We start from the raw sequence: 17084 nt of genomic DNA, 5'->3' as shown, positions 1-17084 counted from the left end.
TTAAAACAATCCATGTAGAGGCAGGCAAGCCAGCCTATGTCTTGTTGTTCCGTAGACTTAAACCAAAGTCTTCTGTTCTCGGCCTGGCGCCATTCTTGTACCATCCCTCTTTCTCGATGGTCTAAAGAAGCAGAGCAGCAGCAACAATGGGGGACAGTTCGGCCTTCCCGGGGTTCCACAACCACAGCTACGACCGCGACTACGCGCGCCCGCTGTTCCGTGTCGCGTCCTTCTCTGAAAGCAGCGACGGGCATAATGCGGCTTCACCTCGGGGCCGTAGCATGGGTCGTATGGCATCATTCAAGGTGGCACCAACGTCACGCCTGTCGCAGGCGATGAGCAAGTTGAGCATGAAGAAGCTGCAACAGGCTGTTGAGGAGAAATCCATGGAAGATGAAGGTATGGATGGGAATCTGTTTTTGCTGAAGTTTCTCTTGCTGCGTTTCTGTTTGGCTGATGAGTGCTGTTCAGAAATGGAGCTGATGAAGGAAAAGTACACGAAGCTGCTCCTTGGGGAGGACATGTCAGGGGGCGGCAAGGGTGTCTGCACTGCTGTGGCCATCTCCAATGCCATCACCAACCTATATGGTACTAGTAATCGGATGAAAATCTCCGCTAAACTGGTCCAGATGCATGCTAACTTGTCTCCTCTATGGCTCCAGCAACTGTGTTTGGGACCTGTCACAGATTGCAGTCACTGTCTCCTGAGAAGAAATCAAAGTGGAACCGGGAGATGGATTGCCTCCTCTCCATTTGCGAATACATTGTAGAATTCGCCCCGATAGTCCAGGCCAGACCTGATGGAAGCACCCACGATGTAATGCCAACATCTATATATTGATTCCTCCTTGTCGCATCTGCTTACTAATGTTTGCGTGCGATTGCTGCCTACAGGTGATGGCAACCTCACCGCGATCAGACATTCTGATGAACCTTCCTGCACTTGAAAAGCTAGAAACCATGCTCCTTGTAAAGTCTCAATTCGAATACTTGTGCAAGTTCCAGTCAAGGCAACTCTCTCTCTGTTAGCTGAGTTTATTCACTGGACGTGCACATGCTTGTTTGCAGGGTATATTGGACAGCTTCGACAAGGCAGAGTTCTGGTATGAAGACCAGAGGAAGCAGTCCTTCAACGAAACCAAGAAGTCGTTCAAACGTAATGAGGATAAGTGGTGGTTACCTGAGCCGTGTGTGCCAGAATCAGGTCTGTCCGATTCTGTGCACCGTGAGCTGCAGCACAAGAGGGACCAAGCTAGCCAGATCCACAAGATGGCCATGGAGATCAACAATGCTATCCTCTCTGAAATGCAAATCCCGTTGTCATACATAGAAACGCTTCCAAAGGTATGTTGTCGACAGTTAATCGATGTGATCAATATAGATTCATGTAGTCTATCAAAATGTTTCAGTCCCTCCTATGATTGATGCATTTCTGCTGCTCAACAGACAGGGAAAGTCGGGACAGGTGATGTCATATACCGGTACATGTCTTCAGGGGATCAGTTTTCACCAGATCACCTCCTTGACTTCCTAAACTTGACCTCCGAACATGAGGCACTTGAGATCGCAGACCGTGTCGAGGCTGCTATGTATGTCTGGAGAAGGAAAGCAAATATGACCCACGTGGTGACAAAATGGGAGAATGTTACCGAGCTGAATGCTGATGGGGACAAGAATTTGATCCTAGCAAGCAGGGCCAGGGGCCTGCTGCTCTGCTTGAAACAAAGGTTTCCGGGCCTGTCCCAGACTACCCTGGACACAAGCAAGATTCAGTACAATAAGGTAATGATTGATAAGTTCAGGAGAGCTAAACAGTTAAATAAAATGAATGTAAAAATTACATGTCATCTGACGTTTCTCTTACAGGATAAGTTATTCTTTGTGAAACTAGTGTGTGCTTATACTAGTGTTTAAGTTCAAATTTGAACAACCACGGCAATAATTATTGAACAGAGGGAGTAGTGAATACCTGTGCAAAACATTAGAACTCTCTGATATATCATATACTAAAACTGTTTTACCAATCACATCTCTTCCAGCTATACCATAAAAGGCCTGTTTTCCATTACAGGATAAGTTATTCTTTGTGAAACTAGTGCATGCTTATACTAAATGCTACTGCCTCCATTCCATATTTCTTGTCGTGTTTAAGTTCAAATTTGAACGACCATGACAATAATTATGGAAAAGAGGGAGTAGTGAATACATGTGCAAAACATTAGAACTCTCTGATATATCATATACTAAAACTGTTTTAGGAATCACATCTCTTCCAGATATACCATAAAAGGCCTGTTTTCCATTAAAGAACCAGAGACATTATACATCATAGCTAACCTTTTTTGCATCTTCTTTTTCCTCTCCCACAGGATATTGGACAGGCAATACTTGAAAGCTACTCAAGGGTGCTGGAAAGTTTGGCCTACAATATTGTCTCATGGATAGACGATGTTCTCCTTGCAGACGAAAATGCAAAGCAAGGGAACAACACCAGAATACAGAAGCAGGTGTTCAGCCAGGTCTCTCCTCAGCGATGAGGATGATGAAAACACAAACAGATAACAAATGAACTGATTCTTTGGCTCCATAGAATTCTTTATGGTTGGCGTCAAGACTTTACTGAGTGGTGTCTGTGTGTGTGTCATTGTTTTTGGGAGATGGATTGATGTCATGATGTGTGTAATTATATATGACAGCTTCATCACATGTGCAGACCTCCGTAGATAAGAAAAGGTCACAAACATAAATCTAACAGTTTTATTTAAATACATCTTTCACCAAACACTGTTTTCATCGTTAAAATGATTACTTCTACTTGTTCTAACTTCAAAAGGAAAAAAAAAACTCAAGTTATTCAAAGAAATGCAAGAACTGGTTCTCTTCACAAAAGAACACCTCTGTTTCCTCTTAGCCACAAGAGGTCTCAAGCACATCAATTTTACATTGAAATGAAATGGCAAGGCCATAAATAACTGAATATCATGTAAAGCCGAGGAATCACCAAATGAACGCTATTGGGTCAGACTCATAGTTTGTCTGCGGTGGATAGGCGATAGCATCACCACCTTTCCAAGCAATTCAATTAATAACCATCCATGTTCAGCATGGGACAGATGTTGCAAGAAATAAATTTTGCGCAATTACACCAATAGTATGAAGCATCTTGCAAGTGTACAACAATTAAATTTCAATAATGATTTCATGAGTGCATCTTACAAGCACATATTTTCTAATACACACAGCAGAAAACAATGAAGGGAAAATTCATCCAAATTAAATTATTTAATACTTCCTCCGTTCCTAGATATAAGGTGTATAGTTTTTGGCACGGAAATTAAGAAACGCACATGAAGAGACAATTACACAAGGTTTTGGCGGGATTGATCATGGACAATTGACATGATAAAATATAGGAGTTTTCAAAAGACAAGGAAACACAAGCAAATCCCTAAAAAATGTCCACACGGGTTGTTCACCGCAATATACGTTATATTTTGGAGATTTTTGTCAAAAAACTATACACCATATATCTGGAACGGAACGGAGGGAGTAGTATTTTTCTCTATTTTTACAAAAAAGTGACAATGTAATTTCTCCACAGTAGAATATTCTGGATATTTTGTGGTGACAAATGGGGGAACTGGCGATTCTACATTCCAAAAACAAAACAATTTGAGTAGCATGGTATGTATAGTGCACTATTATTCTCTGCAATCGGCTGCCTGAAAGGATTTATCTGGATCTGGATGAGAAATGACAGATGATGAAGGTGTTAGTACGATGCTCCATAAGTACAACATCAGAGAAATAGTTAAAGAAGGAGGGGATAGCACATACAGGGACTCCCAGGGGTTGACCAGTTATGGAACTTATGCAGCAAGAGGCTAGATGAGCAGCTTCTTCACAAAAGTCCGTAAAAATTGCAGGAATCCCAATCTCCCTAATTATTTCCTTCAAACGAAATGAAATACAAATGATAACAGGCACCAATCAACAAAAGCCTCTTACAACTGTACTGCCAACTAGAGCAGAGGCAGTGTAAATGTGTAATTACTATATAACACCAAAACATGCTTCCATGAATCATGCATCTGATATAAAGATAGATTGGATTACAGAAACAGAGATATCAATCAATTGCATGTTTTTTTTACTTGAATATCATCAACTTAATTTGCAAGGCAAGGAGGATATTCATACAGGATAAAACAACTGAAGTCATAAAAGCATGCCACAGTATGAAACTAACTTGTTAATTATGAATAACATACTTACAATAGTCGGCATCCAACTAGGATAGGCAGCTACACCGGCATTTGGAGCAAGTATAAGATGGGGATTTGAATCCTACCAAGGGAAAAAATATATAAATAGAGGAAGTCAATCGTGCATGAAAATATGGATCTAAATACAAAATGAATCTGGCTGGGTGAGCCAGTCACACTTATTCACAACAAGAATCAGAGCTGCTAGTTTAACTTTGTCACAGTACACATAAAGGTGCATTTGAAAATAATTCTGTGAACTACTTAGTACAACTGCTACTGTTAGACAATGAAATCTACAGTTATAAACATTCCAGCAAATAGTTTTAAGAAAGTTAAACATGCAGGCAAGAAATTTAAACAATAACAAATCACTTCAGTATCATGTGTTATGCAACCAAAAGCATGTCCACAACATTTAAAAATATTTCTACACTCACTGATAAATGGCATGCTGACTGTTAAATGACAGGGGACTTCACATTTAAAAACAAATCAAGAGTATTATTGAGAGAACCTTTACTATATCACTGTATCTCTCATGATAGAGTCCTTTCCATAGTTTGAGTGTGACTGCACTGGAATTCAAGTCCTCGGGGGCAGTAGAAGATCTACATCCGCAATTCTGAACAGAACAATGTGCATAGCTGGAAATATTTACAACTTCACCATCCCTGTCAGCAGGCATCATATCAAAACCACGAAAAAGAGCAGGAACTCCAAACCAACTACGTTTCTGTATTAGGATATAAATGAATAAGTAATATCTTTTTCAAATATATGCAAGTCCGACCAATTAAATAACTCTAATAATACACAACACACTGAATGTTATGTGTACAAAATTTCTACCAGCGATCACACATATGAAGGCTAATACAGTAATACTACCTGTACCATCATCTTAAAACTTGGCCAGACATAATTTGGCATGAGTAAAACAGTGATCTGATTCACATGAATAACAGACCACTAGATGGGAATTTTTTAAGTGTTGTGGATGAGTTGGCGATGCGTTCGTATGTAGATGAGGAAGAGCGGCGATGACCAGATGTAGATGAAGGAGAGGTGATGGGGACTGGACACAGATGAAGGACACACAATGATAATCAGAGAAGTGAGTGGAAGTGAGGAGCACTTCCCAGAATCTTTGTTGCCCAACAGTCGTGTAGGACCTCGATTTGCCGGTGAAAAATCTGTGGTGGCGATAATACAGAACTATAGACGGGGTTTTCTGGTGTGTTCTATCGAAGAGGGATGTCTCTCTCATATAGATGTCGCACTCTAAACCTCCTCAGCAGCACGATCTGCATATATCCTAGGAACCAACCCCTCACATCTATGGCTCTACCTACCATGCTGGTCAACCTGCTAAAATGTGTGTGCTCATCCTTTAGATTAGAGCAGGAGGCAGACATGGTGTCGATAAGATGAAAACCTTAAAGAAAAAAGAAGCTGCTATTTTTACGCCATATTCGCACGTTGCATAGTCCAAAGTCAAAGTGACATGTAACTAAATGTGAATAAATGCAAAAAGTCTGTCGGCAGGTGAGCAGGCTTGTAGTGTACACAAAACATAGATTTGTCGTACCATCTCATCTTAGGGCCCATGTGCGAACCCCTTATATGTTGATCTTGCCTCTTACTCCATTGACAATGCAGGACTAAAATCCCACAAGCTATCCTTCGACACCCCTTGACTATATGATTACGAAATTTGGGCTTAAGGCCCGCTATTTCTGACAATCCCTATCAATAAGTTATTGTCTGTAATTTTTTTATCAACTAGCTTTTATACACCAATTTTACAGTATAAACATCTCTCAGATTGAGCTATACCTAGCATGGCAAGAGCCACTCCATCACAACTAGGGGATGGACATAGCATTGAATTATCAGGCTTGTGTAACCGAGGTTCACCTGAAGGCATTGCCGACATCAGGCCACCTTGAGGCAAGCCTACAATTGTGCTCCCTAATCCTGTAATGAGCTGAAAATTTTGCCCAGTCTCATGGACTGCACAGTCAAGCCCACGTAAGTGTGTTCTTCCGAAAATACCTGCAGAGTGGTATCTAGCTCACGAATTTGGGCTTAGAACACATTGAGACAAAAGTCATCCCCCAATGCAGTTCTTAGAGTACTCATCTCATTGCGGGAAATGGTAGGATGGATGTACTGTCTCGGTTACTCCAGTAGTTTGTGTTCCCTTCTAATTCATGGGATCTCTAATCATACAGGTTGGGTTTACACTGAAAATTCAGCTGCCATAGTTGACTAGACCAGTGGAAACTCATCCTGTATGATCGGAGGTCTCTTGAATTAGGAAAGGAAAAAAACAAATTGTTGAAATCAGAAGCAAGTACATGCAGAACTACCATTTCCCACTATGTCATGAGCACTCTAAGTACTGCATGGGAGGCTTACTTATGTATTGGTGAGCTTTAAGGCCAAACTTGTTCGTGTGATACCGCCCGAGTATTCTTGGAAGAACACACACCTGTGAGCATGACTGTGGAGTTGAGTCCAAGTGATTTGGGTAATTATAATGAGCTGATTAAAGAAGTAGGGAGCACGGCAGTCTAACATCAGTGATACTTTCAGGTGCGCCTCACTTACTGGCAACCCGGAGCTATATCCATTGCCTAACTGTGAGGGTTGGATCGATGCTAGGTACAGCTCAACCGAGACAGGTTTGTACTACAAAATCAGTATATAAAAGCCAGAGGAAAAATTATAGACCTTGGGGTGGAAATAGTGGGCCTTGGTCCCAAATATTAGAAGTAGAAGTCAAGGGTTGTGGAAGGCTAGCATGTGGGAGTTTAGTACCACACGTTTGCCGATGGAGTAAGAGAGAGGCCAACATATAAAGGGTTCTCACATGGACCTCCAAGATGAGATGGCAAATGAAAGTTATGATCTGTGTATAGTGTACCACCTGCACACACAAGTGCTTGCTCGCGTGCATTTCATATTTATTCACGTTTTATTAGGCTTGACTTGTGACTCTGGAATTTACGATGCACGATTGTGGCGTAAAGTTAGTAGCATCTTTTTGTCGTAGGTTTTTATCTTATACATACTGCATCTGTTCCACGCGCTAACCCAAATGATATACATGTGCGCTCATGTGCAGATATGATATTGGGTTGTGCGTGGTGGAGATATCATAGGGAATGTTCCTACGAGTGCAGTATGCCGCGGAAGAGTACAACTCTCCAACATTTCACTTCAGTGGAGGTCTCTCACAGTTGTCGGGCCATAAAGATTCTACATAGTGATCCATGTGACTACTCACGTCTTTTACCATTGTTGCCTCTACTTCATCTACTTCCAGTCGCCAATGACTCTATTCGTCTACTTCCGGCGTCATCGACTTTCCTCGTACACTTACAAACAGATCGCAATCTCTCCATCCATGGCACTATAAGAAATTTCCATCATGTGAACTGTTATTTATTGTTCGGATCATGTTGAATTTAGTCTAGCCAAGTTTTAAGTCGACCATGAATGCAATATTAGCCTTCATATGTTTGACAGCTTGTAGAAGTCTTGTCGACGTAACATTTTTGTTCAGTATGCTGCCTCGTTTTGGATTATTTTAACACTAGAACTTGCATAAGTAAGAGCATCTCCACTCGCGTCCCCCAAACCGTCCCCCAAAGAGCGCCGGATCGAGCGTTTGGGGGACGTGTTTTGTTCGTGCCGCATTTGGAGGATGTCGCTCCCCAGTCACGTCCCCCAAACGCCGCCCCCAATCAGAAATTCAAATTGTTGCATTCAAAAGAGATCGTTCCCGCCGAATCGTCGCGATCAGAGTAGCGGCGATCAAAGTACTGGGCACGCGATCATATTACATACCGGTGGTGCATGGTAAATTAGAAGAAAGGGTTGGGCGACGGCGACGTATCCTGAGTCGACGCAGGCCCGTCGATCACGATGACCTCGTCGCGATATGCCCGGTGCTGTGCATGCTCCGTCTGCTCCGTCGCCGTCGCAGAGGCCGACGCAGGTGTAGCAGTAGAAGACGCGTCAGCCGGCTCTTGCTCCGCGGTTGCTGCCGCTGCCGCTGCCTGGGCCGCCGCGTCGGCCGCAGCGTCGGCCGCCGCCATTTTGGTTTCGATGTCGTCGAGGATCTAGCCTTTGAAGAAGTTGTGCGCCGCCCGCGTTCGGGGAGACTTCCCTCTGTTGACGCTCTCAGCAGGGACATGTCGTCCCTGCGTTTCTTGAGCTCCAACTTCTCCTCTTGCCTCTTGAGCAGCTCCGCCCACCTTTCATCGGCCTTTTTGTGGCGGGAGAGAAAGGTCGAGGAGACGTCGGCGAGGCATTTCGTGATCGACGCCTGCGTCTTCTCAGACGACGCGGCGTCGGCCATGGCAGCCTTGTTGCCAGTAGGACGCCCTGCCGACGTTGCCAGCGGCGCGTCCAGATCAATGCCGTCCTTCCCCTTGGACAGCGACAGGCGCGTCAACCGCCATTTCTCGTTCACTTTGAGCTTGCTATAGCAATGCATCAGCACGAAAGACTTGTGACCATCCGAGTTCTTCCGGTACAAATCCATGGCCTTGTCAAACTAACCAAAGGAAGCGGAATCATTTCATCGAACACGTTGTAGGCACTACAGATTATGGAAGAAAGAGTCGTACCAGTTGGGCGACGTCGGCGCCGTTGTCGGCGCCGTTGTCGGCTCTGGTCACTAAGTCGTGATGGTATCCATGGAAGGAGTTCACCGACGCCTGGATGATGGCCCATCGCGTCGACATTGCCTTTTGGCTCCTCTTCATTGTCACTTTGTTGTAGTCGCTCTTGATGAGCTTGCGCTCATCGAACTCGGCCTTGATCCTCGCCCAATACTTCCCGTACTTTTGGTTGGCGCCGATGATGGAGTCATGGCTCACCGTCGCCCACGACTCGCACAAACATTGATCCTCCAGAACCGTCCACTTGGGGCCTCGTGTGCCCGACGCCTTCTTCTTCTTCTTCATCCTCACGCCGTCCGCATCTACCTCCACGAGATCATCGTCATCGGCACCCTCCTCGTCCCTCTTCCTCGCCGCCCTCTTCGTCCTCGTCCTCGTCGTCGTCCTCCACCCCCTCCTCTTCCTCGTCCTCCTCGTCCTCACCCCGTCCTCCTCCTCAGCACCGGTGCCGTCGAATTCGAGCGGCCCCCTGCGGCCAGTGAAAGGGTCGCCGTCCGGACCGGGTCCTGGCTCGCGCTGCTCGTACGCCGGGGAGTAGAGGTTGTTGGGGTTGAAGCCGCCATGCGGCAGCGCATCCTGGTAGTGGGGCGACAAGTTAGGCGTCACGCACCCGGGAATGGCGGAGGGGCCGTCGTTGTAGAAGGCGGATGTCGAAGGAGAGATCACTCCCGGAACATACGACTGCGCGGACGTACTCCATGGGCTCGCGTTGGTGGCGGCGATACACCCGGCTATTATGTGCTGGTGCTGGCGCGCCGCCAGAGCCTTCTTCTCCTGCTCCGCCGCCCTCCGTCCTTTCCGCTCCACCGTCGACATCTTCCGGCGCAGACAATCTTGCTGCCATTTATCATCGGTCCATCCTTCCGGCTTCTTCTTCGGAGGCGGCGCCTTCCGCGGCTTCGCGAACGGCACTTTCGCCCCTTTCATCCCATTGCCCGGCGGCTTCTTGGCCGCTTTCTTGGCCATCTTTTTGGGGGCTGTCGGCGGCGCCATGGAATGGGAGAGGGTAGCGGCGGCGGGTGGACGGCGGGAGGGAGAAACAAATCGGCGGGATAGGAGAAATGAATCGGCGGCGGGATATGTGTTGGGAGGCCAGAAATGTGCGGCTAGGCGCGATGTGGCGGGAGGGGCGGGATTTGGCGGGAGTGGGAGACGAATTTTCCCTGTGCCGCTGACGCGTCGGCCCCGCCACTCCCCGCCTCGCTTTTCGTTGTGTCCGGCGTGCCCGGTGCGTCCCCTGTGGGACGGGGACGGGCTCGGGGCGCCGGACACCGTATCGGGGCGCGCCGGACAAAATTGGGCTTTGGGGGACGCGGCTGGAACCGTTTTTTGGTCCGGCGCGCCCCAAATTGCTTTGGGGGACGGTTTGGGGGACGCGACTGGAGATGCTCTAATGTTCAAAATGCACCTAATAGAGCTGCATCAACACAGCAACAATTTGGACACTTTCTTTTTAAATCTATAAGTAAAAGATAAAAATGTTGATGGAAAAAAGTGCAGCTATTACAAACTGTCACACAAACACCAGGAAATTCAAACATCAGAAATGAATATCAACTTTTGTGACTAACCTGGATCTTGGAACTGCTGGCCCCACAAGTTCAATGCGAAGGTGGACACCAGGAAATAGTGCAAGTAGTTCTGCAAACACCGCGAGCTGAAGCAGCTCTTTCTCAGGTCCTTCAATTAGCATGATATACATGAATGAAACAAAACATCAGTCTCTTCCATCGTGGTTGGAAGAGCTATGCATTCCAGTACTTAAACAAAGATACTTTTATGACGAGTTGCGGTTAAACTGGAAGCGCACATAATTAAAACTTGATCTGTTGTGAAGCTTCCAAGATATTATAACACCCAGAAATAGGTTGTCTGCTTTTACAAAAGCGAAGGAATGGCATCAATTTTTCTACAAAACTAACAATCTCTGCTGCAATCTGCACAATAACAGCTTAAGTGGAACATTGCAATGACAAATAACCCCATGGACGCAGATTTGGGTTCTTATTATTCCAAAAAAAAAATCACTATAGGGACTTCCCCTACCATATTCCTTTAAAAAAAGACTTCCCAAAGAATGCAATCCTTCACAACTAGGCCTAGCATAGAGTGAACCTCCTAGGCATTAAACAACTAGCTTGGTCCAATAAAGAATGATGCTAGTGGGAACCAGCTGACTAAAAGGGTACAACCAGACTTCAACAGATTCATGCAAGTACTCTATCATGGCAGAGAGCTAAACACAACATATTTTACCTAAATAGTGAATGTTCAGAGTGGCATGTCCATCATGTCTTGAGGTTTGGATGCGAGATAGTTGAAGGCAGTGATATAAAGTAAGTGGCTGCAAAATTGAAGCAAGTGTTGTGAACACTGTGGCCCATTAATGAGGCCCCACAGATATTAGTAAAACAAAATGGGGCACTAGATTTCATGGTAATATACTCACAGAGGGTCCTCTGTAATTCTGTATACAGAGGAACAACAATGTAATGAATCATTGAACTTGTCTCTTACTGGATGAAGGGCCAAGCTAAAAGATATCTTACCTACTTAAAGAGTTAAACTACCTTTCGGAACCGAAACAGATAAGCCACCTAAGGGTACTTCCCTACAAAAAAAAAAAAAAAACCTAAGGGGCCGATACATGGTACATCCCATGTACTGCCATACATAAAACACCGCTGTTGGTTTTGTGATCTCTATCCGTTTTTGTTTGTGAAGGGGTTCTCAAATCTGTTGTCTCTCCTTTGAACCTTTATTTTGCACTTTGCTGCACTCGTACTATTGTAACATAAGTTCAGCAGAATAACCCCCACCCCAACACACCCACACACACCACACACACCCACACCCACACACACACACACACCCACACACACCCACCCACACCCACACCCACACCCACACCCACACCCACACCCACACAGTTGTTCTTGTTGAGAAAATCAAATCCAGTAGGCACTAGGGGCACTAGGTGGCATAATTAGTACTCCCTCTGATTCATATTACTTGACACTAATATAGATGTATCTAGACACATTTTAATTGTAGATATATTCATTTTAGTGGCAAGTAATATGGATCGGAGTAGCAGGATATAAACAGAGTGCTTATTGTAGACTAAAAAGTAACATTGCAAAGGACTTTATGTAGCACATACCCAGTGAAGTAAAACTGCGACAGGTGAATGCAAAGGAAGGGATCTCCACTGATAGTAGTCTTCCCAGCTTGCCAGGGGTCGAGTCACAGGATTTTCAGGCTCTGTTTAGTTTACAAAGAATGGGATAGTTTTAAGTACAGTAAAATAAATATACTTCCAGGAGCAACCTCACAAAAGTCAGAAATGCACCTGTACACGGGCAAAGGGAGCTTTCCATGTTCCATTCAGCTGTTATGCTGTACATTGTACAGAATGATACAAAGTGTAAGACAGATTACCTGACAGTGACACTAATGGAGTACAGAAATGATAATTTAGGCCATTTAAATAGTTTGTTTAACAAATCATCAGTCATGATGACATTTACAGAAACAAGAAAATGATGATCATAAATCCTAATGAAGTTAAAAAGGAAGAGCATGTACACAAGAAGGGAGACTTGGGATTATTTAAATTTGACCATAGGAATAACATAAGTGGTAGAATTGATTAGGTAAAAATGTTGAGATACAAAATCGACGCATCCTTATTTTGTACATCAAAGTTCCCCACACCCTGATATGTCATTGCAAAATCGATGCACCAATATTGCCACTGCAAAATTATTTTGATCTCATATATGTAGTTGAGCAAAGAATATGAAGATGAACATAAGACCTCTACAAACAACTTCTAATAAAATCAGCACAAAATATATCCAGCGGTAATGCCAGTCAAATCGTATCAGTTCAAACATTCAAAATGTGTACATAGATCACAGGAATCCCCCCCCCCCTGCTCTGACTATAATAACTTAATAAGAGATGTCACATTCCAAAAAAAAAAAGGTAACCATGTGATCTGTAGAGTTAACTAACAGTGCTCCCAGAACATGGAAGATCGTGCATTGATAAGATAGTATCATTAGTATATCAAACAGAATGACTAAGAGTGTGTCCTCAACAAACAATAGTAGTTCATTATGATATATAGTTCATGAGTTAGTTGGTACCATGGGAATCCAAGAAAAGCAAACCTTAAGTCCTTGACAGAAGCAATCTCTGGGCCACATATGCATTCCGATTTCCAGAGTCCTTTTAGGTGAACTTTGATTGATTCTAAAAATAGGCACCTCATACTTGGGAGTGTATGGTTCTAAAATTAACAACATGTGTGAAAAAGGAGAGATTACACAAGAAGAAAATGGTAAAGATGCAGGAATGGAGTATAAGTTATTCGTAAAGATAGAAGTACCAGGGCAAGAGGCTCAACAGAGAATGTGAACGGAAATTGGCTGAGCACATCAATGCGGCTCATTTGTGTTGCAAGCCTTGCACATTCTTCTTTATGAAATCTCCAATGTACGAGCTGAAGAGGGATTAAAATAACTGGCTATATTAATGCATGAAAATTTTATGGCAAAAGGAGAATGACAAGAAATACAACCATAGAAGAATCCATTTGCTAGTAAACTGATATAATCTATATTGACTGTATCAAACAGGGTTCCGTTGCACCTATGTGTGCTACATTTCGTAGTGCAATGATACAACCTATTGCGAAGAATCAAAATAATTTTATTGGTTATAAAATAGCCCTTCGTTCCTAGTGTGTGGTGCACAGCCAACCAAACCTTCTTACCATGCAGTCCCAAACACCCAACCAACCTAAAAAAGCTCAAACTTAAGAGAATTTAGAGACAATACTCCTCTCCGAATGCAAAGTGAACACAAAACTAGCCTACAGTTTGATGACATTATCCTGTTGACTGATGATTCTCATGTATCTTATTTACAACAGAGGCCAACATAAATTCACCTCCAAGAATCAAGTGAGCTCTTGTGTAGAAATATTTTTACGGAAACGTCGCAGAATCAACATACTGGGTACCTTCCTCACATTTTCAGTCTAAAACTCACTGCTCACTGGATCCAAGAGTCCACTCGCGCTCATATGAGCATATGCTAATGGCATGGTTACCATTCTTCGAGCTAGAGCTACCCACTCGAACACGCAAACCCTCCCCTAAATTTAAAGAACTGGATAAATTGCCGGGGCACCGTCAAAAAAATAAATTACCGGGGCGAAAAATAGAGGGGTAGGTCCTACCTGGTGGTCTTTCGAGCAGTAGGCTACGGCTCCGCAGCTGCCGCACCGGCGCTGGGCGACGCTGGCGCATGGCTCCCCCGCTAGCCCCTTGGCTGCGCACTCCATTGCCGTCGAAAGGGGGAGAAAGAAGAAGGAAGGGCAACTTATTTTTCCTCCAAGGAGGTTTCTTAGGAGTGGGCCCCAGCCCATGAGAAAGCCACGGCTTAGATTCTTTGGGCTGCTAAGTCCAAATTCGGCACCTACCTGGTGCCACACACCCTGGACATTGCAATGGGCCGGCCCATATATCGCGATTTTTCTTACGGCCGGTTGATTTTCTGTCCATTTTTCCTGGCTTTCACCTTCTGTTCGGTTTTTTTGTCGGTTTTCAATATTTCCGATTTTATGTTTATTTTTTCAGATTTACAAATTATTAAATTTTAAAAATCTTCAAATATGAAAAATAAACAAATTTTTGAAAAAAGTTCAAATTTTAAAAATGTTCATTCAAACTTGACAAATGTTCATTTTTTCAAAAAAATTAAGAATTTTTTTAAAAATGTTCACATTAAAAAAATTCATATTTTCAAATTTTAATTTTTGGTTCAAATTAAAAATATGTTCATACTCGAAAAAATGTTCAATTTCTTTAAAGTTCACGTTCTGAAAAAATTTCAAATTTGAAAAAACACAAAAAAAAACACAATAGAAACAACAGAAAAAAAAGATAATTCAAAAAAGGCACAAAAAAAAACGTTGGGCCGGCCCAATACCCACCTTGGGTGTGCGATATCCATATTCCCCGACCGGATCGGTGTGTAGCACCTCCCGCAGACCAATCCTATGTACCGACCAGATCGGTGCTTACGAATACACCTGGGCATTCCTCGGGCCGGGCCGGGTTTCGGGCCGGGCCCGAAAAAGCCCGAGCTGAAATTCCCAAGCCCGAGCCCGGCTCGGCCCGACCTTCGGGCTTAGAAATTAGGCCCGAACCCGGCCCGAAGTGCCAAAAGCCCGGCCCGAACTAGGCTTAAACTGTGTTTTATGCAAGCCCGAGCCCGCCCGACCTTCGGGCTCCAAAATCAGGCCCGAACCCGGCCCGATGTGCAAGCCCGACCCAGCCCGGTCCGGGATTTTCGGGCCGGGCCGTCCGGGCCGGGCTGCCCATGCCCAGCTGTACTTACGAAGTACTGCACACCCATGGTCAGGTATTGAGTCTGGCCCATTATCGTTTTCTTTTCATTTTTACTTTTTTTGATTTTTGTTTCTATTTTTCTTTCTTTTTTGTTTGGTTTTCTTTTTTATTTCTTTTTCATTCTTGTTCAAATTCGAAAAAATTCAAATTTGAAATTGTTCAAATTCTAAAACCGTTCGAGTTTGAAAAAAAATTCAAATTTAAAATACATTTACATATGAAAATGTTCAAGTTTGAAAAATATTTGAATTCAAAAAATGTTCATAATTGAAAATATTTCAAAATTCGAATAATATTCATATATATATAAATTAATTTTTCTAACTTTTAGAAAATATTCAAATTTAAAATATGTTCAAATATTTAGATTTGAAAAAAGTTTAGTTTTTTGAAAAAAGTCCAGTTTTGAAATTTTTAAAAACAAAGAAAAGAAAGATCGAAACAACAGGAAAAAAAACGACAAAAAATAGAGAAAGAGAGTATGCGTGCTATTGTTGGGCTGCTGCCCAACTAACCGACGCGGGTGGCGCGGGTGTGCGGCGTGCGGTTGGTCTGTCGACCTGGTTGGCATAGAGGAGCTCTCTGCTAGGTCAAGAAATTAAATTCGCTTGTGTTGGTTTCGAGGAGCAAGCCTGCATTGACGAATAATTTGGATCAGCATGCACCGAAGAGGCCTAGACAGAAGTGGTTATATTCAGCTTTTCTTTCCATTTCTCTTTTACACTGACTAATTCTAAAAGGACTGAAGCCATAGTATTTCTCTTTTACTAGCATTGTTGGTTGTGGATGAAAAATCGTCGAACATGTCAAGAAGACCATATCCATTTCGGACATGAAGAATAAGAAGGACATCGATGAAACTCCTTGATGATCCGGAGATCCCCACAACCATAAGTTCTCGAGAACCACACCACTTCCACAAGCTTCTTGACGTGTCCGACGAAATGGGGCTGAAAGCTGGGAAGATTTTATTGGAGAAGGCATCGCCTCCTCCACCTGAGTGCCGCCCCACCAAACCCTAATCCTAACACCAGAACGATGTCCTCTCGTCGAAGGGGACCGAGACTCACCCTGCCTCCATGTCCCGAAGGCCACATAAGAGAGGAAGATCAGCGGCGGCGTCCTTCATGACAGAGTTAATGTGGCGACCCCGGAGGTCGGGGTTAGACAGAGCCAGATCTTTGTCTGGCATAAGCTAACATAGACCTCGAGGGCCTAAAGTGAGAGAATCGGAAACACAACAGTGACTGTACGACTGAAAGCCATAATATTACAACTCTTTGCAGAGTTAAGATCCAAATTATTACACACAAGAAGTCACTGACCAACAATACAACAAGCAACGGAAAGCAAATTATGTTATTCTAGATAACAAGATATCAAAGGGCCTAAGAGGCCATAACATAAGGCGACGTCCCAGCCCAGGGTTAAGTCCTTGCGGAACAAATCTTGCTTATCAGTATCATCAACCACATCACGGGGGGCATAGCGAGAAAGCTGGGTGAACTCACCTCCATATGTCTCAACGTTCAACTTTCTCTGAGTGAAATCTAGGAATTCCCTCCTTTTGATGTCCATGACAGTCTTGGGGATATAGGCTGCACGGAAAGCTATGACAAACTCTGGCGCTTGAAGAGCTAGAAAACCTTCCCACCAAGCACCAGCAACACCTTTTAACTAGTAGGTGGCGAATTTAC

General features: G+C 43.8%; 2 protein-coding genes across 4 annotated transcripts; one reads left to right on the top strand and one right to left on the bottom strand.

The window, feature by feature from the left end:
- Window positions 1–281: 281 nt before the first annotated feature.
- Window positions 282–2701, top strand: LOC124678000 (rop guanine nucleotide exchange factor 3-like). Of its 2 annotated transcripts, XM_047213933.1 has the most exons (7): window positions 300–399; window positions 472–588; window positions 663–817; window positions 895–969; window positions 1069–1344; window positions 1447–1782; window positions 2370–2701. In XM_047213933.1, exons 1-7 carry the CDS (start codon window positions 336–338, stop codon window positions 2535–2537), a joined length of 1191 nt encoding a protein of 396 aa, XP_047069889.1. In that variant the 5' UTR covers window positions 300–335; the 3' UTR covers window positions 2538–2701. The 2 variants fall into 2 exon arrangements, with proteins under 2 accessions (XP_047069888.1, XP_047069889.1); XM_047213932.1 differs by having other exon boundaries at window positions 282–588.
- A 551-nt stretch (window positions 2702–3252) lies between these two features.
- Window positions 3253–14318, bottom strand: LOC124676533 (zinc finger MYND domain-containing protein 15-like). Of its 2 annotated transcripts, none has more exons than XM_047212571.1 (11): window positions 14214–14318; window positions 13359–13472; window positions 13141–13259; window positions 12315–12361; window positions 12126–12226; window positions 11219–11306; window positions 10534–10642; window positions 4783–4939; window positions 4276–4347; window positions 3838–3951; window positions 3253–3742 (listed from the first exon to the last, which is right to left on the bottom strand). In XM_047212571.1, the coding sequence occupies exons 1-11, from the start codon at window positions 14316–14318 to the stop codon at window positions 3650–3652; spliced, it is 1119 nt and encodes a 372-aa protein (XP_047068527.1). In that variant the 3' UTR covers window positions 3253–3649. The 2 variants fall into 2 exon arrangements, with proteins under 2 accessions (XP_047068527.1, XP_047068528.1); XM_047212572.1 differs by having other exon boundaries at window positions 10534–10603.
- Between the last annotated feature and the right edge of the window lie 2766 nt (window positions 14319–17084).

Source organism: Lolium rigidum, chromosome 7 (assembly GCF_022539505.1).
Source record: "Lolium rigidum isolate FL_2022 chromosome 7, APGP_CSIRO_Lrig_0.1, whole genome shotgun sequence".
In the NCBI taxonomy this organism is placed as follows: Eukaryota; Viridiplantae; Streptophyta; class Magnoliopsida; order Poales; family Poaceae; genus Lolium; species Lolium rigidum.
Note: the sequence above shows the minus strand (reverse complement) of the source record. Positions and strands in the feature narration are given on the sequence as shown.

Coding starts and splice junctions, on each gene's coding strand:
- LOC124676533 (XM_047212571.1), bottom strand. CDS start 14,318: ATGGAGTGCGCAGCCAAGGGGCTAGCGGGGGAGCCATGCGCCAGCGTC. Junction 12,227..12,314: donor CTCCCTTTGCCCGTGTACAG/GTGCATTTCTGA, acceptor TAAACTAAACAG/AGCCTGAAAATCCTGTGACT. Junction 11,307..12,125: donor TCGCAGTTTTACTTCACTGG/GTATGTGCTACA, acceptor TCAATTTTGCAG/CCACTTACTTTATATCACTG.
- LOC124678000 (XM_047213932.1), top strand. CDS start 282: ATGGGTCGTATGGCATCATTCAAGGTGGCACCAACGTCACGCCTGTCG. Junction 1,345..1,446: donor ACATAGAAACGCTTCCAAAG/GTATGTTGTCGA, acceptor GCTGCTCAACAG/ACAGGGAAAGTCGGGACAGG. Junction 1,783..2,369: donor GCAAGATTCAGTACAATAAG/GTAATGATTGAT, acceptor CCTCTCCCACAG/GATATTGGACAGGCAATACT.